At 42.1% G+C, this 27,400-nt stretch overlaps 2 protein-coding genes and 1 non-coding gene across 3 annotated transcripts; all 3 read left to right on the top strand.

Moving 5' to 3' along the window:
• Positions 1-14,951: 14,951 nt before the first annotated feature.
• Positions 14,952-20,806, top strand: asah1a (N-acylsphingosine amidohydrolase (acid ceramidase) 1a). The gene is made up of 14 exons (XM_077021304.1): positions 14,952-15,106; positions 15,236-15,279; positions 15,424-15,514; positions 16,232-16,315; positions 16,443-16,521; positions 16,737-16,811; positions 18,273-18,318; positions 18,463-18,607; positions 18,698-18,752; positions 18,902-18,983; positions 19,107-19,238; positions 19,346-19,469; positions 19,594-19,650; positions 19,828-20,806. The coding sequence occupies exons 1-14, from the start codon at positions 15,038-15,040 to the stop codon at positions 19,915-19,917; spliced, it is 1,173 nt and encodes a 390-aa protein (XP_076877419.1). The 5' UTR covers positions 14,952-15,037; the 3' UTR covers positions 19,918-20,806.
• Positions 20,807-24,260: 3,454 nt separating this feature from the next.
• fgl1 (fibrinogen-like 1) lies at positions 24,261-27,237 on the top strand. The gene is made up of 7 exons (XM_077022930.1): positions 24,261-24,505; positions 24,654-24,822; positions 24,927-25,086; positions 25,241-25,338; positions 25,523-25,611; positions 26,281-26,468; positions 26,753-27,237. Exons 1-7 carry the CDS (start codon positions 24,440-24,442, stop codon positions 26,910-26,912), a joined length of 930 nt encoding a protein of 309 aa, XP_076879045.1. The 5' UTR covers positions 24,261-24,439; the 3' UTR covers positions 26,913-27,237.
• trnaa-cgc (transfer RNA alanine (anticodon CGC)) lies at positions 25,658-25,729 on the top strand. Its single transcript has one exon. It is a non-coding gene; the product is annotated as a tRNA-Ala (tRNA).
• Positions 27,238-27,400: the final 163 nt, after the last annotated feature.

The raw sequence follows: 27,400 nt of genomic DNA, 5'->3' as shown, positions 1-27,400 counted from the left end.
TCCCAACCACAGCTGGTTCACTCCCTGCAGAGCATCCACTACACCCTAATCCACTGCGGGACGCACGCTTTACACCACCCAGGCTCGGGCAAAGGCCCTGCACCACATCCAGACAAGCCTCAACACGCAGGTGCTCTCTCTGTGAGAGACCTCGTCTGCTCTCGCAGTGGGTGGATGGATGTGAGCGAAACAGGGATGGCAAGGAGCCCAAGGATCAGTGTGTATTCTGTCTGGGGATCACTGTCACTTCCAAAGACCCAAATGGCAGATATTTATCTGCCACTTGCTCCAGAGTCCTCCAAGCTGATTGGAAGGAGAGCCTGTGCATAATGTGTGTATTTCATTTTGTAAGCTTAAAGCTCACAAAATGTGAATAATGTGATTTTTATTTATTTTTTGATACATGGTACGAAATTTTGCTGTTGCATTTTGATGTTTACATGAGGATAAATAAAGCTGTATTTTGAAAATGCCTAAACATGACTTTTTTTTTACAATTATAATGTTACTTTAACCAGCTTAAGGAAATTCAGAACAAGAATCACAATTTTCTGTGTCTTAAGTGTGCTAAAGTTTCTTCAGTCAACCTTTGTGACACTGATTTTGGAAGCTTGTGTGTTGGTTTCAGTTAAGCGAAGCACTGTTCAGGGTTTTGTGGAGTGCAGTGAAACTGAACCACCAAACCCAAAGCCTTCATGCAGCAGTGCTATGTCCCTGCGTTACCACTGGATTACACTCTAGCTAGCGCAGTAGCAATATAGTCTGTCTCTGTCATCACTTTAATTAGACGCTAATAACCCTTGTTAGCCTATAATTATGCAAGGTGAGGAAAGCGTTCACAAGCAGAATTCATGATTGCCGGTGTCAAGTGAAGACAAAATTGGCATGCTAACCTTTAATCTAACAACCAAACCAATGTATTATAATTACAACTAATAGCATATTTTAATAGTTGGCAGAGTTAGAGAGCTGACAAAGTAATGCAGTTTTGAGTAGCCATAAATATTTAGTCATTTACAGAGATATGGTCATGTGTACTCAGTGTCCATACCATTTCCCACTGACCTTAATGCAGTGGTTTAACGGTTTAACCCTAATGTCCTGGTTTCCAACACTATTGTCGTAACCTTTTCTCCAGCCTGTGGTTGGAGCAGTCTCACAGAGGAAGCCCGTCAGAAGGCCTGCGCTCACGTATTTGATCACTTGTCTTTTTAGTGCTAGACCTCAGTGAGTCTGTGCAACAGTTTTATGCATTTTTGATCACAAGAGAATGATGTAATTTTTTCACACAGTGGGAGGATACTGGGCGAAACTCGGCTGGTTGTGATTCTGTGTCAAAATATTGTTGCTCTTAACCATTTCATGATGTCAGCAGGCGTTTTACAACAGCTGTGAAAAGAACTGTGTCTGAACTACTGGTAAATTCTGCATTTGTTTATCTTGTCCATAACCATTAGAAGGGACAATCATATTGCTTGCACGTACCAAATGTTTGCTCCTACACAGATGGAGGCGGTTTAATACAAAGATTATGGCTTTTTTTTTTACTGCAGCTGTTTTGGTGGGCTGCTGGTGCTGTTCTAATGAATCGTTATTCAATTGATGTTACAACTTCTGAGTATGGTTTTAAGTTACTTTAGCCCCTTCTGCCACTGGACTGCAAAGATTACTGGTTCTCACATTCATGAATTCACCTGCCCCCTCCTCTGCCACCTCACCCAGCCGTCTCCTGGGGTATGATATAGGACACTGTAACACGGGGGTCCTCTGCACACTGCCAGTTTGACCTCCGAATGGTTGATCAACAGCCTGCCGTCATAGACGTCTCAGAACAGAAGGTGTGCTTATTCGTTTTATTTAAAAAAAGTCACAAAATTAAAAAAAAGAAGTGTGGGAGAAAAAAGAACAGCTACTTACGGAGGAGATTTCTGATGCGGCCGCCGGTCCGGAATATCAGCTCTGCCGCTGTGTTCTCGCGCTGTTCATTTGCATTCCCTCTCATCTCAGAGGGAGCACGTGCCGAGAATCCCAGCGCTCGCGGGCCTCCCATCTGTCTCCGCGCGAAGGCGCCGTTCTCTCCGCCCCCAGCAGCCCAGCAGTGCCGCCATGCGAGGAGGGAACACCTGCACTCATTCTTCTGCCTCCATATAAAAGAAAACGACACGTCTGTTTACAGGTTTCTGCTGATTCACACGTGTTGAGGTAAAGGTTCGGTTCGGGGAATCACTGGGCTACATTTATGTTGGAATAGACTCCTAGGCCCATCTATGCCTCAGGCTTTCTACTGATCATATGAATCTACCCATATGAGTCACTGTATGTTCTGAGCCAGCATAGTACATGATTTTGTTTGTTGTTAAAATGCTAAATGGATAATTTGCCATGCATAACCAAAAAAGTATAATTTTTTTTAGTGGCAGTGTTAAAATTTTTGTTTTGGAGATCCTAACGGGACAGGATGTGACTATGAAGAAACAGGAAGTTCCTCCTGCATATCTTTTCAAGAGCTTTTTCATTTTTAGGATGCAAATAATTCTGCAAATAGCTGCCTGACGAATGTGCCTAGACTATTTCTTGTGTTTGCTGGTGATTCCTTGGCAAGTGTACATGTATTTTTAGTGCATTCTTCATAAACTTACATTTTAATTCCTGGACCTGGGAACATCTGAACGTATTATTTGAATTATTTGAAATATTGTTTATTTAGAACAAATGTCACATTTCCACTTCAAAAAGAAATTTGTACTAGTATTTACTTACAGATTCTAATGAATGTGACGCTCGTGGGTCGGCAAAGGACGAGACACAGAATCCTTCCTTTATGACTGACGTCACTTTTATTTTCGACAACGATTGCGCAATAGCGCACAGATAACAAAAACACTCACACAGCAACGTGTAGACTTTAGACAACGACGAGCACAGGACACTGCGCGAACGCACATTAAATAGACAAACCACATTAGCCCCACGTGATTACGAGACGATTCACAGGTGAGACACATTATCACACGACATAACCATAACCACGGAGTTCCACAGACGCAGACAAAGCACGTGGACAACGTTAACACACGCCCAAAAGGGAGGGGCCGGGGTTCTCAACGTGACAGACGCCCCCTCCAAGGGCACTACCCGTCCCGGGGTGCCAACAGGACCGAGTGCCCCGAACCCACGACCATGGGCGGATCCGACACGCTCAGTCCTGCATCTGGGAGGTGACCGCCCTTGGCGAAGCGTCCGTCACGGACCGCCTAGAACACCCTCCCTGGGAAAACAGGGGAGAAAACGTTAGACAAGTTGGACAGGATGTTCACAAAAATACACACAGGAACATTAACACATAGAGGAACAAATGGGAAAAATGGGTTTGGTATACACACGGGAAGACTCACAAACACTGGGACATACAAACACGTAACAGGCGCCAGGCTACGCGCCAGGAGGAGAGCGATGAGAGGGGAGAGGTCGGGAACTGCAGGTGCTGCAGTGGGCAGTCCCCCTCCTGCCCTCGCTGCGAACCCTCCGCCGGGTGCAGCGCGGCTGGCGGACGTGCCCGGTGCAGCGCGGCTGGCGGACGTGCCGGGTGCAGCGCGGCTGGCGGACGTGCCGGGTGCAGCGCGGCTGGCGGACGTGCCCGGTGCAGCGCGGCTGGCGGACGTGCCCGGTGCAGCGCGGCTGGCGGACGTGCCCGGTGCAGCGCGGCTGTTCTCCCCTCCTGGTAGGTCGTAGGGACCTCCTCCTTCGCTCCCCGACCACGCTCTGAAGCGGGCAGTGTGGCCTTCTTCCTCGGCTTCCATCTCCTCTTCCTCCTCACTGCCCAAGCTCCAGCTCATCGGAGTGGCTGGACTCTCCCCCCGAGAGCAGTCCATAGCGCTCCCCTCGTATGGGTCCGAGGATGCGCTCACCGCCGGGCTGGTTCTCCCTTTCACGGTCCTCAAGGAGCGTTCCGATGCCACCGGGCTACCCTCGTCTTCCGTGTAAGGTTCACTGTCCGTGTACTCGGACACGCCCGAGCACACGGACGGAGGGTAGTCCTCCTCACCTTCCCCATAGTCGACGGTGGGAGCGGAGTATAAGGAGGGGGGATAGTCCCCTTCCCCCTCACCGTGGTCGTCTGCAGAAGAAGAGCCCACGGAGGGAGGGTAGTCCTCTTCCTCCTCGTCGCCCTCCCCATAATCCACGGTGGGGACGGAGTAGACCGAGGGAGCCGGGTCCACCTCCCCGCTGTAGTCCACGGTGGAAGTTTTGCCCACGGATGGAGGATAGTCCTCCTCTTCCCCACCGTAGTCCACGGTAGGGGCGGAGTACAACGACGGAGGGTAGTTCTCCTCCTGCTCCTCCTCTGAGTCCCCCTCCTCAAACTCGCTCTCCGGGGTCGATGAGGTGGCGCCGGCGACACAAGCTTCCACCCTCAAAGGCGAGAGGGCGCGGGAAGAAGACAGGTGTAAATGTCTCCAGATTCTCACCGTGCCATCGCGGAACACTTCCGCCATGCCAGGGTCCTGGCACGCACGAGCCGCGGCCAGCTGAGCAGCACACACCAGGTCCTGCTCCAGTTCTTCCAGCGTGGGCGTGGCCTCGTGGCGCGGGGAGGAGTCCCCCTCCTTCTTTCTCTCCTGGACACCCACCCGCAGGGGCGAGAGCCCCTGGCAGGGAGAGGGGCGCTTCTCCAGCCACACCCGCACAGCTGTCCGGCGGTATTCCTCCGCTAACTCGGGAATTGCCGTCTCCCGACGGTGCGTAGAGCAGGTAGGCGCACTCCGGATCTCCCTTGAGCTGCGCCAGAGTCGGCGGGGCTTCGCGGCGCTGGGGGGAGGAAGACGTGCAGTGATGCCGCTTGCTGGGGCGCTGTGCCCTCTTCGGCCGGGTGGCATAGCCTGGCATTCTCTCGGTGTCTCTTGAACGGCTCGTCGTTCTGTGACGCTCGTGGGTCGGCGAAGGACGAGACACAGAATCCTTCCTTTATGACTGACGTCACTTTTATTTTCGACAATGATTGCGCAATAGCACACGGATAACAAAAACACTCACACAGCAACGTGTAGACTTTAGACAACGACGAGCACAGGACACTGCACGAACGCACATTAAATAGACAAACCACGTTAGCCCCACGTGATTACGAGACGATTCACAGGTGAGACACATTATCACACGACATAGTCATAACCACGGAGTTCCACAGACGCAGACAAAGCACGTGGACAACGTTAACACACGCCCAAAAGGGAGGGGCCGGGGTCCTCAACGTGACAATGAAACTCAAGTGATCAATTGTCTTTATGAAGATGAATCAATATTGCCCATCAGTTACATGATTTCCAAAAAAAACCCTATAAACTAAATAAAAATTATATCTAAAAGGTGAATACTTAACAAATATGAGTCACTATTTCTCAGTAGAAAGAATAGAGTCTTACCAGGTTATGGCTTATCCACTGGGTACGAGTGACTTGGTAAACCGAACTCTGTATATTTTGCTTCTAAATTGCATTTACTGAGTTTAGGAGTTATGTCTTTACTACACCAAGGTGATGTGTAGTCACGAAACAGAGTGAAATCCAAAAACAATTACATGCATGGATAATCCATAATGCATTAATTCATTATTCATGATAATTACATTAGCCCTTTTAAATTCTTTCACACTTCATTTGCAGCAATAAAAGATAACAGTTCCAACCTTCACAACCAGTGTCTTTCCACTTCTACAGAGTAGCATACCACTGTGATACTAATAATGACCACATTATGAGATTGACTACTGTTTAATCACAAAATCATTTCAACGTCTCATTAAACTGTGACTGTAATACATTGGGCTTCTGTAACTGACACTGTGGACAAGTCAAGACACACAGACTCCAAACAATGGATCAATTTATCATATCATTATTTCACTAGAGGTTTGGGGGGCGATAGTGTTAACATCCCAACCTGTTGTTGGTGTCCTTCCTCCAATTTTGGAAGCACTTTACCACTTCACCGGATTCGCTGCTCTGTGAAGCACATTAAGCTCCACACTCTCCGCAGCTGTAGTCTCAGATTAGTATCTGTCAGTGGCACCTTGAGACAGTGACAGATTAAAGCTTCGCTATCTCAACAACTGAAAGAGCTTACCAGGGGTGCGGCTTCTACCCAGGTTTGACAGAAACTTTCATTAAGTCCACATCCATATATCTTGTGTCAGTGGAGGACAATGATTGAGGGCCAAAGTGATACAATATTCTCTTTTCTATTTCTGTCGGTGCAAGAGAAACAGCATAAATCAATGATTCATCCACTCATCAATTTCCTAATATCCTGTGTAAAGTCTAAAATTACTATGTATAGAATTATCCAGCAAGCTTTGAAATGAGATAAAAGTGAGAAATGAATTTCCATCGGACTTATTTCAGCATTATTTATATATTTTTTTAGTCTTGAGAAGATATGAATAACCTCAACCTTTCCACCCCAAAAAAAGCAACAGGTTGTAAATCACATCCTTTCAAATGTTGTTGTCTGGACTATAATTCGTGGCAGGCTGATGTGTTCAGCATGTGTTCTTCATCAGTACAGGTTGCACCAATGAATTAGGTCAGCACATCAAAAAATAAAAAACTCGAGGCAATTGGCTTTCTTTTAGCATCGCAAGATTCATGAGATTCATGAGGTGAGGTAGCAAATCTGGCATTAGGAAGTTGCACCTTAATCATTTCTCCTGTACACACACTCTTGGGATCTTGGTTTCTAAGGACAAATGTAAGGTTAATGACTGCCTTGATTACCTGTCAGTGGTGTGTGTTCTGATAGACACCAATGAAATGTGATTAGACTGATTAGCAATGGAACATGTTTTGCAATTAGGCTCAGTATGACCATGAATAGCTGATGCACAATACTCTCCTGCTAGTGGACTACAAGCATCCCTGGAGGACACGAGGATTTCAGAACGGGAGCGTTGTGATTCAAACCAGAACCAAACCACCAAAACACTTCACCACAGATGTGAGCCACGCTCTGTGATTTCTACTTATTGGAGGTTGTCATGTTGAACAAGTGGTAGCATAACAACATAACATACAGCACCAGTCAAACAATGTAGTTGGTTACTGTGTTGGTTAATGTAGTTGGTCTCGTGTCTGTTATTAGTGGACATGAATTGAGGAAGAAAAGGTTGGTACATCTTTTCACTAAATATAAGCACCTGTCTTTGTGTCTGGTTTGTTAGGTTTATGCTCTGAAGGCATTTCTGACTCTGAGGGCAGTTTAACTGTACAGTTACATGTTTATTTGTCTCTTTTTTTCATTGAATCTTTTCCCTTCACACCAAAGAACACCCAATTCTGAACAAAGATTTTCCAATTTAAAGCACACCTACAACAATTCTTCTAAAACAGGACATGTAACTTTGAAGAAATTATCCTCAATCAAAGATTTTTTGATTAACTTTTGATTGAGTTTCAAAGGTAAACAACGAAGAAAGAACAAAACACACTAACATAAACCGTCATCACATTAACAAACAGAAGTCAAAACCAGGAATCAATGATTTTTGACCACCTACATATCCTCGTGGTTATGAGAACAGGAGTAAAACTAAAACAACAACAACATTGCAGTGGCATAATGAAGCTCTCTGCCTGGTGCGTTGTTGCCATGTTGAAGAAGCTGATAGTGCTTCATCTCCTTGACTTCTGCATCCTGAAAAGGCCCTGCGGTGCAAATCTATTACCTTCCATCTGAGAGGGGAGGAAGCACACTCACACACTCCTCCAGGAACACTCCCAATTCCCAACGCATCTGACCCAAAAACCAGAAAAGAGCCAGAACAGAAAAACTCTATTTGACTTTTTCATGGAAATTTGATTTAATATGAGGAATCACAATGATGGCAAAGGCAAAATTTTGTTATTGTTTTATTTCTGTGATATTCACAATAGGCTATACTAAATGCAGACTGGTTTCATTAGTAAAGACACTTTAATTTAACATAAACATTGTCAGGGTAAAATGCTCAATTAAGAAAACTATGGAATACCTTCACCAGTTTCCTCTGTGTACCGAAACAACTTATTTCCCCATACAAACTAGGCTGTGTCTAAATGGCCTGACTTTGTTGAATTGTTCTTGACACCTTGTAGACCCTGAAACAGGCCTGTGTGGAGTGTGGTAAGAGGTGCGTTGGAGCAGAACTTTTAAAGTGGATTTGTGCAACTCTGCGTCATCCCCCACTGTCTGAACCGGCACAAGTTAAACGGCTAAATAAAGCAACTCTCAATCAAAACAATGTGTTTTGTCTGGTTAGTCTTTAAGGGAGGAGAGTATGCACAGTATGTCTCCGATGAGCTATAGTGGAGCTCGGGACCACAGCCAATGACAATTCAGACATCTCTGAATCCGAGATTCCAAGCCGTTAAACATCCACCTGGTGCCAAGCGGAACCTGGTAATCCCTCTTTGAGCCTATATGGCTCTTTCTCCACAATATCCAGGGGACAGACAAATGGGATGCAGCCTGTTTGGCAGTGACAACACCTATTTCCAGTCGATTAAAGATTCGCCTTGTGGGCTGACTCTGAGACTGAACCTTTTCACTCATGTTCTGGGGGAAGATCATGTAGCATCCAGTGGCAATGTTGGTAATGCCACAAAGCTTCTCATGCTTTCTGATGCCCGTGCTGGTCTCTGTGTGTGTGTTAGTGGATCAAGACAGTGACTGTGAATGCTTTCTACCTCCTGTGCAGCTCCCTCTGGGGCTAATGTCTGTTACTGTAGGCTGTGAGGCTAGTGTCTATGTTAAGAAGAATGAAATGTCCACCTGGGAGAGTGACATGCTTAAATGATATTTGACAGATCCTTGCAGACGCTCAGATCTCAGCATCTCAGCAACCAGATAAGATTACAGGTCCTCATAGCAGAAGCCAGTTCATTTTCTCTGGTGTGACGCAGCATTATTTTAATAAATCACATTTAATGCCTGGTTATAGCTAGCCTAGAGTTTAAAAAACATCTTCAGAATAGCTAAATAGCTTCAATATAACTAAATTCAATATAATTTAAGTATGCTCCAGGGGGGTCACAGGAGGTCACCATGTTTTTAGTAGCAAAGGCCCTAGATTCTTGCTGAAGGTTAATGGGGTTTTATGCACATCAGATGTCACCCATAGTGCAAAGCAAGGACGATAGTCTTTGTCCTTGTTTTAGATACGTGTCCTCTGTGACCTTATGGGTTCTCCTCTCTGAATATATGAAAAAAAACATATTGAAAGATCTCTAATTTGGCATTTTAGTAATGGATGTCAGCACTAAGAATTCAGCTGGAATGCAATCAATAAACATTGCCCAGTCCACTCACCAAACAATAAGCAATTTGCCATGCGGGAGCATTCAGCAATGTCATGGAAACGGTGGTGCTCGGGAGACTGAAGGCAAATGAAAACACCGCAATACATCTAAGCCATTAGCCTGCAGTGCACTACTGGTGTGTGATTTATTGCTCTGCAAGACAGATGCTTGAATCATTTTCAGCCTAAACAACACTGGGAATACAGGCACTCTGGTCAGAGATGAATCATCAGTCATTGATTGCTGTTATTGAAGTAGATGTTTTGGACACCAAGTTCTTTAAGTGGGTTCCTTTCGGTGAATGAGGTTGAGGAGGAACAGATGTTTTTGTCCTGCAGATATAAACGCAGTACACACGACAGAGCATCACATCGGTTAATGGTTCGATAAGGGATTCAAATGGAATAATAGTCTTCTGCAGGAGACAGATAGAGGTATCTGACATGATGGAACTCCTCTAAATCAACTAAACTTAAACTCAAGGGCATAAAAACAGTAAGCTGATGTAAACAAAAAGTATTGGAAAAAAGAATCTTCCTCACAAAATGCACGCTCAACGCTAGAGCAATAAATCAATCAACCCTCTCACCGTAGCAAATTACAAAGTGAGTGCACCTTTTATTGTGTGATAGTAGAGATTGAGTCAGGTGCCTTGGCGGCCAGGGGCGAGCCCGTCTCTGTTGCCGCTCATTGGTGAAATCCTCACCATTATCCTGGAACCCAAGGTGCAGTTCACCAGGGAGTAGCTGGAAGATGTTTAAAGACAGTTCCTCAAGCCTCTGAAACAGGGGGCCTGAGTTTAGAGCCAGTGAAGATGGATGAAGTTGAAGGGCCGTAATGGATGTCGACCGTGAGTGGGAAGAGTTTCTAGTTTTTCACTTTCATTTATAAATGAAGTCATGCTGCTTCACCAGCGCTGACGCTGCATGTGTGAAAATCTGGGGGAAGAAAAATGGTTTCACCACTTCCACCACCTCTTTCACCACCATTTTCACCACTCTTTCCCTGTGCATGGCCCTCAGAGGCTGCAGTCTGGGTGTGGGTAAACCACTGTCACGTCACCTTAGTGAAGCCACGATGCAACAAACAAAATCGGAGGCACAAAAACATCAACGGTCTCAGCGAGACCCGTGGCGTGTGGACTCGCCCTTCGCTGCTAATGGCCTTAGCTGTCAGACAGCTCCTGAAGGATCAACAATTACATCACTAGTATCCAGAGGACAGAGAGTGTCCTGTCACATCACGCTGGGTTTCAGTCTGAGTGCGTCATGTATTGAGAAGCGAATTAGTATGAATGTACCATGACAAGCACCTCAAACCTCATATCCACGCAGTTCTTGAAACAAGACGCTGTCCATGCTTAGTTTTATGCTGTACTGTTATTTATAAATAAACTGAATGGTGACACAGTTATGTCATTTCAACTAGCATCCCCAGTTAATTTGACCTGAAACAACAATAACTGTGTGTTTGAAGTGTTGAATTCCATTTTAATGATGGCATTTACAGTTTCACATGGTAAATCCTACAGGAGTCACAGCCTGTTCGTATATAGTCCTCACACTTTATCTGAGCACTTAATATGTTTCAGTGCACTTCAGAACTTCCTGCTGCCATTGCCATCGGCAACACGGCGGCAACAAAAAACAAGCAAGTCAGTTGTAGCTCACGGCACGACGCTCCACTGATGAAATCGCAAGCTTTCAATTACGAGCAGTTCCTCTAACGAGCTTGTTTTGTTTTCTGGTTTTTTTTTTCTTACTTCAGCGTGTCCCACATTCCGTCACTCTTGTAGAAGTCTGGTAGAAGTCTTCCTTCTGTCTGTAAAATTGCCCATAATTCTACAAGCTTTTTTCATGCACAGATGTTAGAGGTTTGGAGTCTGGTTTTCACACTCACCAGCCCCTTTATCTGATACACCTACCATGTACCTACACTCACAATATAAGCTACTCACTTAGCTTGAAGCTGAATTTGATATGTTTCTGACTCCAGGATCTCTGCTGATGTTATCTGGCTAGCACACTATTCTGGACAGCATTATTACTGTTAGAAATGGTCAGGAAATGACCACTGACGAGGAGGGAACGCCTCTATGTTTAATCCGTACATCTACAATGTGCCCCTCATGAAATGCATGGAGAGCATATGTTCTTGAGGGTTACCACCACTTTGATAAACATTTTAAACTGTCCTGATACACCCATTTTATGAAATGATTATCTTTTTGTCATAAACACTACAATTATTCATATATTCCCTTGAGTTAATTGCTTTACACCCCTGTCTGAAATATATTTTTAATAAGTGATTTTGAATTAAAAAGACAAGGAACAGATTTTATTAAATATTTTTCTAATTAGCTCTTTTTGTAGTCTTGTAGAATGCTATTTATTATCCTCAATTCAACGTCAAATAAAGAGTATAAATAAGGCGTTATCTGACAACTCCGTGCTGGCGGGATTTGTGTCTGAGGCGTGGAGTATGTGACATTCTGCGTGATTTGTTATACACCGAGCTGTGATGATTGCAGGCCTTGTATTTGGTAGCATCCTATAACAGATGAAAAAATCAGGGATAGAAAGGAAAAGAGGAGCAAACCTTGCCAGTAAATCAGTCAGATAAAAATAGCAAATCAAGTCAATTGTAGAGCAATATCCTATACAGATGGCATATGATATATATTTGAAATTGTAAAATCAGAAATATGTAAAACACAGCTGCTATAAATCAAATTGTCAAGTGCAGCTGAATTAGCAAAAGACACCTGGATAGAGAAAGAATATTAACCAGAATGAAAACGTACCTGTCTTTGAGACTTGAAAAGTTTCGTAATTCATGAACATTGCACTTGAGTCTTTCTTTTTATGAGCTAATATATTTAAACCGAATTATCTACATTAAAGGACTAATTCACTTTGCCCTTTATTATATCTCAGAAATATACAGTTGTGCTTGAATAGCATAAATTCAGTTATGTAACTGATATTCTACTGAGTAACTTTGCAAAGCACAGGTAAAGGCTGTTTCACTTCCACACATTAGAAAGCTGAGAATGCTCCATTTGTCTTATCATGAGTTTACACCAGTGGTGGTTCCTCTCTCTGACATATCTCCACACTAGGTGAACACTCCAGGCTGGAGGGCAGCGTTCTTCTGCCTTAGAAGATAAGCTCTATCAACGGGTATAATCAGTAGGAAGTGTGTAATTAATGGAGGACCTTCAGTTGGCCAAGTGGCTTGGCCGTTTTTTTATCTCCCAGGTGTGAAAGATTCATAACTCAAACTCTCTTTTGCATGCCCCTGTCCTCTGCAAAAGCACTTGTACACTAATGGCACAAAAAGACTGAATGCAGGAATACTCCATAAAGGAATACCCTTGCTCGATACAGAATTATGTTCATGCCTGGTATGAAATTGAAGGCTCAGATAATATGTGAATGTCAATACAGAAGTGACTGATCCATTACTCTTAGGTTTTTCCGTAAGAACATAGATCTGGTTCTCAGCAGTGGAATTTGTGAACAATTTCAAATGACCTTTAGAAGAATGATGGTATCAGACTGGAAGATGTGGAAGATGTGGAAGATGCCTTCAACATGGGGTCTTCTCTGCGTCACCCACACTTACATCTTCAGCACTGCCCACAGACATTTGCTGCGTTGTCACTATGGAAGGATTTTTTGTACATAATGTATGTTAAGCTATACTCTAAGAATAACATTAAGCCATTAAGCTAGAAGCCAGCCTGTCTTATTCCTTCAAGATAGGGTCCTCTACCAGGGACCTGGGATTTGGAGAATCCTGCATGGTATATTTGTTGCTCTGGATGGCACTCTTCTGAATGGAGATCCCAGATCTGCTGGAGCCGTTCTCCCAGTTTGTGTGCCACAGCTCCCAGTACAACGATAACCACAGGAACCAATATTGCCTTCATCTTCCACATCTTCTCTAACTCTTTTTTTTCTATCCCTTCTCCTCATTCCCATCCTCCTCGGGTCTCTGCTGTCTGAAGTAGGCCTACTCATTAAGCACTTCATCACTTGGGACCATCTTCCTGGCACACTCCTGGATTATGGTTGTTTTATTTTGGATAGTGACTGTGGTGCCCACTAGTCTTCAGCCTACCTGCTTAGTGTACACTCTGAGAGTCCTGGATTTGGGATTTAACCCATCTGATGATAGTGGCTTCTGTCTCCTCCTTTCTTCTTATTCTTCATTCGGCAATTCCCATTTAGGGGTCGCCACAGCGGATCAAACTCCTCCACCTGGCCCTGTCCTGAGTGTCCTCCACTGACACACCAGCCACTCTCATATCCTCTACCACCCATCCATAAACCTCCTCTTAGGTCTACCTCTCCTCCTCTTGCCTGGAAGTTCCATCCTCAAGACCCTCCTACCAATATACCTCTCCTCCCTCCTCTGTACATGCCCAAACCATCTCAATCTCGCTCCTCTAACTTTATCTCCAAAACATGCTACATGTGCTAATAAACTAATTTCTGATCCTATCCTTTATTCTGTCTCCTCCTTTGGCCAACTTATTTTGCCAGCAGGAGATCTGGTGACTGGTAGAGTGTAGGTGTTGATATCCTAGATCTTGTTCTTCTCATTCAGATGATGTCTCGGGTCTCGCCTCACTCTTATTTGTGAGTCAGATGCTGTAGTTTAGAAGGTAGGCTGTTGCACTCACCATTACTGGATTAGTAGTGTGGTTGCATTTCACTAGTTTGATACATCATGTCCCTTGCAGTTCCACAGAAGACTATCAGAATCTTACTGAGATATGATACTCAGGGCTTTCTGCCATTCTAGACAGTAAACGTGTAAGTAAATAAAGGTGTTAAAATAAAAAAAATAAAAAATTATTACAACTTAAATGTTTTTCTTTTTTTTTTTTAAGTTGACCATTACGCCAGTTACACCGAGGCTCACTAAATGGAGAAGGTCATATTTCTAAATTAGAAAGGACAGTTCAATAAACGTTTTTTAAACCTAAATCTATACTGACCCCTACTGGATGTTTTTAACTTCATAAATGAAGGCGTAAGTTTGAATTTCTAGACGATTTCTACAGGCTTACATCTGGCGTCGCATTGTTTTACTATTGTTCGTTGACATTTCCCAGTCGCTGTCAGAGTGATAATATTATAATAATTTTAGTTTAAATGCTGGCAGTTTTTTCTGCCTTTATTACATGTATCCCGCGCATGTAACTTCACGCATGCGCATAAGATTAAATACGCAACACCAGAAAAAAATGTGTTTCTTTTATTCTCCGAGTATCTTCCAAAAGAGGAATGGATGATGTTGCTTAGTCACAGACATGATTGTTTTTGTAAATAACGTTTGGTTACGAAATGCAATATATGAATATGAGCCTCTTTATAAATAGGCACGTATCAACTTCCTTGTTTAGTATCGGAAGAAAACATCGTATTGATCACACGAGGGGTCTCGCGAAGAATAATATAAATGAACATTTGAAAGCAAATCTCTATTGAATAATGATATTGTTACAGTACATGGTTATTTCAAGACTGAACATGTTAAAGTACATAACAGTCTCGTATACTCGTTTTATGTTCAGACTAAATAAAATCGATATTTCTGTGGATACCTATCGCCCTTGGTATAGCCCGGCTCGAGATTTTTGTTTCGGAACTCGTCTGGACAAAATCATGAAATCTGAAAGTTGACGAAAGATGCAACGGCCAAACTTTCGTTACGTTTTGCTGACATTTTTCAGCCTTTCTACATGTTTTGCTCACAAGGTCAGCCGTGGTCTTTTCTTATTTGACATTGTTTAGACCGACACTATAATTCATGCTAGACTAGAATAGCTGTGAGTAGAGTTTGAGGGGTTATTTTGTATGTATTCCTGACCCATGTCTCGTTTACAGTATGAGGAGTGCCGGGGCAGCATGTACCCGCCCGACGGACCCACGTACGTCCACACACCTCTCTGTCATTATGAGGGCAGAGATACTTTAGAGCTTTCATCCGTTAATGTTGGTGCATTGAGCCTATAAATGTCTCCTCCTGTTTTCATGTGAGATTTCGGGTTAATTGTGTCCTGATTTCCCTGCAGGTTTAAAGGCAATGTCACCTGGTACACAGTAAACCTCGATTTACCGCCCAGCGAGAGGTGGAATCACCTGATGAAGCAGAAAAAGTCTGAAGTAAGTAACTTAATAATACACTGAAACATAATGTTTTAATACATATCATAACAGGGTCTGTTCCTTTAGCTGTGGGTCCACAAAGCAAAGCAGTCTTCTGTATACCCCACCCAGCTATGGAATTTAGATCTGTAAATGTACAGAAAAAATTATATATATATATATATATATAGAAAGCAGCTTACATTTGAAGTTTTTGAAATCTGTGTATACTCAAATAATGAGGTCTAACGTTCACATACTTTGTTTAAATAAAGCTCCAATGCTTTGACATTTTAATATCCTTTCTATATAATTCATACTTTCATCAAATATATATATATATATATATATATATATATATATATATATATATATATATACATACACACACACACACACACACACACACACACACACACATACACATGTGGTGATTACATTGATCACAGAAGACCAACTACAGTGGTGGTGATGAAGTGAACTCTTCAACCAAATGGCTACAGGCTGACTGCAGTTCTTACGTTAAGTTGCCTTTCCAGAGCAGAAATTGTTTAAGTATTACAAAAGTGTTCTTCGCTGTGATGCATGATGACATCAGGTAAATCGAGAACAGAAAACAGACCAGCCTGCTTTATGGAATGGGGAACAATTTACTTGAGGTATCCAAAACAGAACGTTGAAACTGAATTTTGTCCATTGTATATCACAGTAATGAACTTTTTTTCTTTTTTCCAGCTGTTATCAATGATACAGGCAATAAAAGATTTAGCTGGTGGGTTTTTCCATGGACAAATACTTGATTTAGTGGACAACAAGTTGGTGGGTAAATTCTGTTTTTGCATCATCCTGTAACCCTACTCTTTTGACTCTTATGACAACTATCATTTGGTTATGTAATCTCAACAACTACTCACTGTTGTGCTGTGATTCTTTCTGATCGTTGCAGCCTTTAATTGTGGACACACTTCCTTACCCTTTTAATGAGGAGATTAAAGGAATTGCTGTTGTCACTGGAGTCCCTTTAGGTGAGGTTTGTTTATCCAATAGTTTCTTAGATTTAATTACATTTATTTGATGAAAGTATGAATTATATAGAAAGGATATTAAAATGTCAAAGCATTGGAGCTTTATTTAAACAAAGTATGTGAACGTTAGAATTAGAATGTTAAAACCTCATTATTTGAGTATACACAGATTTCAAAAACTTCAAATGTAAGCTGCTTTCTGCTTAATCCTTTAGGAGAAGTTGTGCTGTTTAATATCTTCTATGAAGTTTTCACTGTGTGCACATCAGTAGTTACAGAAGATGTAAAAGGTGAGAAATTTCATTTCTGACACTGTATATGCACTACAAAAATTTAGGGATGTTTGGCTTTCGGGTGAAATTTATGATAAAAAAAAACGTTCAAGCTACAATGAAATTATATAATTTAAGCAATGGTCATTTCCTCATCTCAAAACAATATTGAATCAAAAGCCAACAACAGTCAATGTCTCAAAAATAGTGCTGTCAATTCCAGGTGCCGCGATTAAAAGTCCTCACCAGGATTTTGCTCAAGCTTGCTAGATTTTCTAATTAGCAATCCAGGTAAAATTAGTGGAATCAACACAATCCAGGAAGCCTGAGCAAAATCCTGGTGAGGACTTTTAATCGCGGCACCTGGAATTGACAGCACTACTCAAAAACCTTTGTTCCCTTAAGCATCAATTACAACTACATGTCATGCCGTTTCTAGTAGTACAGGCTTGTCACTGTGCTTATAGCAGGGGTGGCCAACCCGCCAGAGACCTAGAGCCATTTTTTGTACTGTGTAACGGCAAAGAGCCACATCATGCATTGGCGAGTGTAAGTTGTCGAGGGGAGGGGGGGGAGTGTAAGTTGTTGAGCGGGGGGGGGGGGGGGGGGGCTAAATTATTAGCTGTGAAGACAGTCAAATGCGTGTTTTCCACTACGGCGATTTAAAAAGTATTAGCGGCTCGCTAGGCTTGTAAACAAACCGCGCACCACGAAAATGTAGCAGTGTGTCGCCCCGTTAGTGCAGGTGAGCCCGCGGACCGGCTGGGGAGCCGCACGAAACCAGGCAAAGAGCCGCATTCGGCTCGCGAGCCGCGGGTTGGCCACCCCTGGCTTATAGTGTAGGGCAGTTTGTACTGACTAGACACACCTGACCACACCGTAACACCACCAACACCAAAGGCTCGTCTGGTGACAACAGTGACTGATTCATAGCACTCTCCATGACATCTCTAACATCGTTGGCAGCCATAATTTCTGCTCAGCGTGAAACAGCTTTCATCAGTGAACAGCTCTGAGGCCCACTGGTCCCTCGTCCAGCGTAAATATTCCCTGGCCCATGCAAGATGATGACACCTGTGCCTGGTGTTGTGGTCTAGCACCCAGACCCTTCTAATGTAAACGGATTAGATTGGTCAGACATGACACTTGTACATGACACACATGACAACATCAATAGTTCGGTGTCGTCTTGGTCTCGTGATGTCGATTCATGAAACTCCTGTTGTGAATTTTGCTGTTAAGCTCCTTGTTAGAGGAAAGCACGATGTGCAAAAACTTCTGACATTGAACAGTTGAACATGTGCATTCAAAAGTTTAGAGAAGGTCGCATTAAGTTCACCTGTAAAGGTGAGAATGCATTTTAGGTTCATGCAAAACTTTCACCCAAAAGCCAAATAGCCCTAAATTTTTATTAGTTGTGTATGTGTAATTTATTATTTATTACATAAGTCACTGCTTCTCATTCTGTGTATATTTCAGGCAATATTTACCATGCTCGGAATTTGGACTTTGGATTGTTCATGGGGTACAGCTTTCTGTTTTGTATTGTATATATATTTTTTGTCTCATTGTTATAATAGGTTGTTAGATTTGTTTTATATAAAAAATAATATTTTAAATCATTGTTATCAAAGGTTGATTCCAGCTTTTGAAATGTTCTTCCTAAAAGGTGGGATCAAAAAAATAAGACCTGGATCATAACTGAGAAGCTCAAACCGCTCGTGGTGAATATTGACTTCATTCGGAACAACAGAACGCTGCTCAGATCCACCAACTTTGCAGGATATGTAGGAATCCTCACAGGCATTAGACCTGTAAGCTGCTTGGCTTTGTAAAAGTGATTTGCGTCATCCCATTTCACAAGTACACAAAAACAAAACCTAATCATACTCACTTGTTTGTAGAGAGAGTTCACTCTAACCACGAATGAGCGCTTCAATGTTGATGGAGGGTACATAGGTAAGAGATAACGTTTTTAAACATGCAGTGATACATGTAAACAGTGCTGTTTTTACTTCTACTCTGGTCTTAGGAATGGCAGTGTGAACATCTCATCTGCCTAGTTTCTTTCTTGTTGACAAGGCAGATAACACATTATGTTTTTTTAGGAATCCTGGAGTGGATTTTTGGCCAAAGAGATGGGATGTGGATGAGCTTCCTCACGCGTCGTGTCCTGGAGAACGCGACCAGGTGAAAGCCCTTGTCCTCTCCACCACATGTGCGACAGTCAAAGAAGACGTTCGTACCCTAAAACCAAAAATGAATCCTCATTATAAACATGAATGACAACATGTTTGTTTTTTTTCTTAACAGTTATGAGGATGCCAAAAAACAGCTGGCTATGACCAAGCTCCTGGCCCCCGCGTACTTCATCTTGGGTGGGAACCGCACCGGCCAGGGCTGTGTGATTACCCGCACTAGAGTCAACACGCTGGACATCTGGGAGTGAGCCCACATCAACCCACTAAAAACACATATAAATGATCCACTTTCCAAAAAACAAAAGCTATGAACTTAATATTAACATAATTGTAACACGTATGGTGTTACAGGATTGATTTGAAGCTTGGCAGATGGTACGTCCTTGAAACCAACTATGACCACTGGGAAGACCCGTTCTTTCTTGATGATCGGCGTACGCCAGCTATGAAATGCATGAATAAAACCACACAAGCAGTAAGTGACTAGAGTGACTAGAGTGAGGTTTATGTGCATGAATGCGTGTTGTGTGGATTTAATATTGCTTAAGACCAAGTCCTGTACGGTATGGGATTAACCACTTAAATCTGTGTTTTGTCAGAACATTTCATTACAAACTATATATGATGTGCTTTCAACAAAACCAGTGCTAAACAAGGTAAGGTCCTCCCTTATGCACACACACACACACATACACATACACACACACACAAACCTTGAACTTACAAAGTTCCAGCCTAGAAAGTGTTTATTATACATAAGTGATCTTATGCTGATAGTTAATACTCCTGTAATAGTGTACTAATTTTGTAATGTCACTTGTGTCACTGTCTAGCTGACCACCTACACTTCTCTAATGGAAGTCTCAACTGGTAAATTGGAGTCTTATATTAGAGCCTGCCCAAGTCCGTGCACACCCTGGTGATTCATTTACTCATTCACTACTACTGGACACAGTGGTGAACATGAACAAGTTGATAGTGATGACAGACAAGAGGCCTCTCTGTCATTGCAGTGACATTTGTATTTGTTATTGTTACCCCAGTGTTAAAATAACGTTATTAAGAAGTTATTAGGCTTATTGTCCTATTGACTTCAGTCTCCCTCTGGATACAGTTGACTGTTCTACCATGAGTGATTTTAAATAGGAAAGGTTTGTTTTTTTAATATATATATATATAATGTTTACTTTTACTTTTATAAACATTTACTTTTCCAAATAGAAGTATAAAATATACTGTATTTGAATAAATTATTTTAATAACAGATGTATAAACATTGTATATTTTTAGTATCTGTGTTTCTCCTTTGCTGAAATAAGGAAGCTCTTTTGGAGCAACTACCACAGACCACAAACAAGAAGTATGTACGAAACTGGTGAAATCCATATTACATGTACATTCGACAAGCTACAATACAAAATCACACAGTGACCTTGTTAAGTTAGGTCATTTTCTTCAGTGTATTTAACTGTATTCAACATAGCTAGGGTTAATCATGTGAGCAAAAACAGACGAGGTGGATCGCTTGCTGGTCTTAACTGACTTGGCTACTGACACAAGTGCAACATCAACATCTGATATGTTTCCCATTAACCCCTTTAATCGCGTGAATGAATGTAAAACCTTGCCGAAAGAATGCTGGTGGTAACATGCTACACCAGTGCCAGAGTAAACATGCAGAGTTTACACTCCAACATACTTGATCCAACAGGCCGCTTAGCCCACTCATTAAATATTCTTAATTGCTATCATAACTGGAAAGTTCATAAAGATACAATTATGTTTACTCTGTGTTGACTGCAAGTCAGTAGGCTACGTGACATGTTTAATAAAAAAATATTATTTTTAATACAGAACTAATATTTGGCTGCAAGTGCATTATTTTCTCTAGGAAGGCATTGGCATCTTTGACAGAAGTCAGAAAAAAAAACCCATTCAAGCCAAAAGGTTAAAACAACATGTTTAGGTGTCATGAAATATTATCGTAGGTTTCTTAAAGCCCCTTACTTTTATATTTCACCATTTTCGCTGGAAGCAGAAGAAGAAGACTTTGTGGTTGGAAATGTCGCAGCATGTGAACAGAGGTTGCAGCATAACTGATAGTAACCGATGGAAACCTGTGAGAGAGGCTCGGCGGTGCTCATACCCCTAAACAGAACGACGCTTTTAGGTGTGTGCTGTGATACACACACCTTTAGTGCTTCTATCTTCATGATGACCCTTCAAACGTGGCGAGGTCTTTCTTCTATATGTTCATGAAAGTATGAACGCTTCAGTTCATCCTGGGGCTGGGTCGTTAGCTAGGCCGTTTTCTGCCACTAGAGGGAGACACAGAACCACTTCGCAGTTAGCAAGCCCTGTTCGCTTGGCTACGAAAGAACACCACACAAAGTCACGTGCAGTCTTTGCTCAGTGTTCTGACAAAACACCAGGCTGGTATTTCACGTTGTCTCGTGGGTCTTGAGCTGCCCCCCCCACATTGAGCAAGCCAAGGGCAACAGTGGCAAGGAAAAACTCCCTAAGAGCATGAGGAAGAAACCTTGAGAGGAACCAAGACCAGCCAGTCACCATGAAAACAGTAATTAAAGAGATACATAAACAATTAATTATCATCTTTGTGTTTATATACACATGTTCTCTATGTAATTCTTATTTCTAAGAGTCATAGACCTATTGATGGTCAGTAATAGTAGTCCAGGGCTGTGGAGATACAGTCATAGCAGGGGAGAATTCAGGGTGCCAGGGCAGTGGGTTGATCCTTCATCCATAGCTGGTTAGGCAGGAGGTGGCTGGCCCAGGGTGGATCTCAGGAAATGCCGTAAATGAAAGGCTTTTCTTTCCTTGTCTCAGTATTCCTTGGGTAGGTGGGCATTCATTTGGAAAAAGAAAAGAGGGACAATTAGCTCTATATGGGATTATATGCGGGACAGAGGAAATTAAAAAATTTCTGCAGTGTGGCAGCAACTACGGCATTAAATTATTACAGCCTAGCTAAAAGGGCAGAACCAGAAGGTAACACAGACTTGGGAGCATCCTGAGACATTGGCATCCATCCACTGCACTAAACTTGAGTGATCTTGAGTCAGCTAAACTTGAGTGATCACATGCAGTGACAGGATGACAGCACCAGCGCCCCAGTTTAATATAAAACTCTTTGCCCATGAACCCCTGGATCTGTAACCTTTACCTAATGGGGCACATTAATTACCAAACGCTAAACTAAATAAGTTTTCAACTTAAGCTTAAAGACTGAGACTGTGTCAGAGTCCCGCACACATTCTGGAAGGTTATTCCATGGTTGGGGGGCCTTACAAGAAAAGGCTCTTCCCCCTGCTGTTACCTTATTAATTTGTGGAACTAATAAAAGACCAGCACCCTGTGATCTTAGTGGACGTGGGGGTTCATAGTAGGAGATAAGTTCCTGGAGGTATTCAGGTGACCTATATACTTTATAGGTCAATAGAAGGATTTTAAAATCGATACTGGGCTGATTGGGGGCCAGTTTACCTGGGAGCCAGTGCAGGGTTGATAAGACGGCTGATGTGATAAAATGTTCTAGTTAGAACTCTTAACTGTGGCATTTTGAACTATTTGAAGTGTATTTAGATTCTTATTAGAGCATGCTGACAGTAATGAGTTTACATTTTACATTTACATTTACGGCATTTAGCAGACGCTCTTATCCAGAGCGACTTACAAAGTGCTTTGCTTCTGATCACAGAATACATCCTAGGAAATAGTACAAATAGGCCAGAATTCAAGACACCATTGAGTCAGACTACTACTAAACTACAGGAGTCAGTATCATTACCTAGTGTTTTGCAAGTTAGACATTTGCCAAGAAGCACAAATAACCATAAACAGACATACAATTTAAGAACAACGGCAAGTGGTATCAGCTGAGTTAGTGATCTGGTAAGAACTCAACAAACAGGTGAGTCTTCAGTCTACGCTTGAAGATAGCAATAGACTCTGCAGTCCTAGCAGCTAATGGAAGATCGTTCCACCATCTTGGAGCCAGGACAGAGAATAGTCTGGAGCTTTGTCTTCCATGAGACTTTAAGCATGGAGTTTCAAGTCGAGCCAAGCTTGAGGTTGAGCTTGAGTTAAAGTAGTCTAATCTGGAGATAACAAAGTGTGTGCTAATTTTTCTGCATCATGCTGGGATAATGCATTACTTAGCTTGGTACATCAAACAGAGATGTAGAAATGCTACCCTAGTAGTATTATCATTTATCAATGATAGGTCAGAGTCTAGTATGATGCTGAGATTTTTGGTGTACGCTGAGAGCCAGGTGTAATGGGGAAGTCTGCAAAATTTAGCATTATATCTGATATTTTCTGTCTTGTGGCCTTTGGGCCCAGAAGGAGAACCTCCGTTTTGTCATCACTAAGTTGGAGGAAGTTTAGCGACATCCAGCATTTTAACATCTCTTACACAGTCCTCAGTTTTCCCTAATCATTCATAACCAGACAGAATGCCAGGCGACGTCTAACGTGTTCCACTTCACCTGAGTATTGATATCACCTGTCTGTTATTATCTGAGTATTGATATCACCTGTCTGTTATTATCTGAGTATTGATATCACCTGTCTGTTATTATCTGAGTATTGATATCACCTGTCTGTTATTATCTGCGCCTATAGGATACTTCCCTTCCCCTTCACCTTTGCGAAGTATTGCCTCATTTATTATGACCAGCATACCGAGCATTCCTCCGGTTCGACACACACACACACACACACACACACACACACACACACACACACACACACAGGTTCTGTAGTCAGTTTGGTGTACCCTGTGGTTCACCAGGGGTTAAACAACAGATGGGCTTCACACACATTTTTCTCATTTTGATTTTATGTGTGTATCAAATCAGGTATTCTCAGCCATCTTTTAAATTTTACTTTAACATTTAGCTTCAACATTTCTTCATTTTTAAAAGACATTTTTGCACTTTGAAGTTCTTTTGCTCTGTAATTTTGTTATATACAAAATGATTAATTTAGTTGAGAGGGAAACCTGGGCCTCTTTGCTTAGGCTATTGCCCCTGCGACCCGGATAAGCAGATGTAAATACATGAATGGATAGTTTTGTGGAATTATAAGGACTTTCAATGGTACAACAGCAGCTTTGTACGTATGTTGATGTTGATCATAGCAATCAGCACCGGCAGACCGGAGCCATGATGCTTGAACAGGTTTCCTGGTTTGGTTGGTGTTACTCCAGCCCTTTTTTGCCCTGCTGTTTGTCTGTGTTCATCAGCGTTGCTCCTGAGTGACTCCACCCAAAGAGCACTCCAGTCATTCCAGCTTGAAAAGGTCACACCTGCTAGGCAGAAGATCTTTGATGCATAAACTGGATCAGAGCATATGAAACTGCGGGACTAACTTTTGTGCAACATTGTTACCGCTTCTTCTCAAACACTGATTCATTCTGTCATGGAAACATCTAAAACGTCATTTCTCGTCATTTGGATCATTTTGTTTTTGGACATGACTCACTCTGTAAGTATTTCTGTGGTGGATTTACCTCCTGGCTTTCTCCTAACTTGATTGTTCTGTCATTGTGGTCCATATCAAACCTTCCTCTTAAGCTGCCTGTTAAAGGATTTTTGCTGTATTAGTAAAGCCATCTTATACTGTGTGTGCGCAGTTCCTTGATGACTGTGAGGAGGAGAGAGACCGGCTTCGTGAGCAGTTGAGGACCATGGAGCTGCGTGCCGTGAAGCAGCAGGAGACGATCCACCGCTTCACGAACATCACACAGCAGCTTCCCGCATATAAGAGCAAGCTGACCGACCTGGGAGACAAACGACATGCAGGTTGAGCGGCACTTTGCCGTCTTTTGATCATTGCTGCTATCATTTGTGGATTGTCTCTGTCTTTCTGTTTGCGTTCACACACAAAATGCTCTTCGCCTGTGAAGACTGTGCTCAGGTTTTCAATAACGGAAACCGGGAGAGTGGATTTTACATGATTAAACCTTTGCGGAGTCCAAACCAGATCAGAGTGTACTGTGATATGACCGACCAAGGAGGCTGGACGCTCTTCCAAAGGCGCTCAGATGGCAGTGAGTCTTTTGACAGGTAATCTAAATACTGGAATATTGACATACAGAAGATACATAGTAAGAATGTAATGGATATACTGTAAATGGGGTTACAGTATATGGAGCACAGAGATTTGAGTATTGTTTATGACAATGGTTTTTCCCCAGTAACTCCAGTATTTTTGTTATAGGGATTGGAAAGATTACAAAACTGGGTTTGGTGATATGACATCTGTAAATGGAGAGTTCTGGTTAGGAAATGACAACATACACTATCTGACATCCCAAGGTTGGCTCATTATTTTACTTGTGAGCGCTGGACCGGAGCAGACAGGGAGATGCATGTTACAGACAGGATTTCTTGGCCTTTAAGTTGAAATAAAAAGCATGTTTTGACATTAGTATTTTTTACATCTGAATTATTTACATTGATATTTTTACATCGGTATTATTTACGTCTGTATGTCATGTAGGTGATTACACCTTGAAAATCAACTTGGAGGATTTCGAGGGCAACTACCGTTTTGCCTTATACACAAAGTTCAACATTGACAATGAGGAGGTAGAGGTCTATAAAGCTCATAGCAAAATGACTCTGGGCTACATATGGGGATGTAGCTCAGTGGTAGAGCGCATGCTTCGCATGTATGAGGTCCTGGGTTCAAGCCCCAGCATCTCCAACTAGATTTATTTCAGACTTTAAAACACTCAAAACCAACAGACATCTTTGAAGTTTCTTTCCCAATTATGTATCACCTTCCTTCCCCAAAAACAACGAACTGAAATCATTACTGAAGCACCTGTCTGGACTAGTGAACTCTCTTTCCAAACAAAAATCTATATACTGTATGTTGTGTTATTTATACATAGTTTGTATATTCATGTACATATAAATTATAGTAAGTAAGTAATTTTATATTTTACGTAAGTAAGTAAGTAAATTTAAATATATTTTTATAAATTCCTTATATAAATTATACTCTACTATTACACTATAAATTCAGTAGTGCTGGTTCCTTGTATAGGCCTACCTCTTCCATAGTTATCATTAATGGCAGTGTACAAGTTTCCTGTTGGTGTTAAACTATTTCCAACATTTTCCATCACACTAAAATGAATCCCGGTAACGGACCACCACTGGTGGATAAGTGTCATTCTGACAGCTTGTAAACAACGCAGAAACTTTATTTTCAGTTTGAATCCTAACCACCGTCTCCCCTCACTGTTTTAGAACAATTACAAGCTGAGTTTTGGTGGCTACACAGGGAACGCCGGAGACTCCCTGTCAGGTAGCGTCCACCCTGAGGTCCAGTGGTGGTCCAGTCACCAGGGAATGGCCTTCAGTACACGGGACAGGGACCATGATCAATATCAACGCAGCTGTGCTGTTGAGGATAAATCCGGCTGGTGGTTCAACAGGTATCGGATGTAGCAGTTACTTATTTATTTTGTTTTTTTAAAGCAGTGGAAAGATATGTATGTAGATAGGGTTGTATAATCTCAATCTTTAGTCATACGGATTTGCTAAATAATTGTTTTTATTAAATTAATGAATATTTACTTTATTCGTTTTATTATTAAAACACTAAAACGTGGACCTAGCAAAGGTTTTTACAGGTATATTAGGGAAAAAAACATGTCCACCAAGTTCCAAAGGAAACTGTGACGAGGTTTTGAGGTGCTGTTCCATTTTTGTCCACTAGATGTCACGCTGCCAATCTGAATGGCCTCTACTATAAAGGACCGTACAGCGCAGTGACTGACAACGGAATAGTGTGGTATACATGGCACGGCTGGTGGTACTCACTGAAGTCTGTTGAGATGAAGATTCGACCATCTGAATTTGAATCAAACGACGCCTAACTTCATAGATTTAACCATTGCCCAATACTTTTACAAAACATATACACAGTATTCCCAATTCACCATGAGACTGGTTCGTGTTGAAGAAGCTTTCAAGATAACTTTCATTGTATAGCCTACTTTAATATTCACAAAGTCAGATATGAAAAGCTATGAAATGCATGTTCTAATAAAAAATATCGTATTATTATGGCATGCACTGTGAATTTAATGAAATGATGCAAATTGGGAAATATAAAACATCAGGAGAAAAATACTAATAAACATAAATATGGCTTCTAGATCATTTTCAAACTGTAATAAAAATGCTCATGTCAAATTTTAATCATGCTGCTATAACATTTTCATTCCGGCCTTTGTCTCCGTTCGCTTCCCAGTATGTATCATTAAATCTTTAGTTAGTGACATCGTTGGCTGGTGACTCGCAGTAGGTCTACTTGTCAAGTGAGTTGGAACTGAACTGTATGAAAACTTAAACAACCCCACCT

This window comes from Brachyhypopomus gauderio, chromosome 11 (assembly GCF_052324685.1).
Source record: "Brachyhypopomus gauderio isolate BG-103 chromosome 11, BGAUD_0.2, whole genome shotgun sequence".
Lineage (NCBI taxonomy): Eukaryota > Metazoa > Chordata > Actinopteri > Gymnotiformes > Hypopomidae > Brachyhypopomus > Brachyhypopomus gauderio.
Note: the sequence above shows the minus strand (reverse complement) of the source record. Positions and strands in the feature narration are given on the sequence as shown.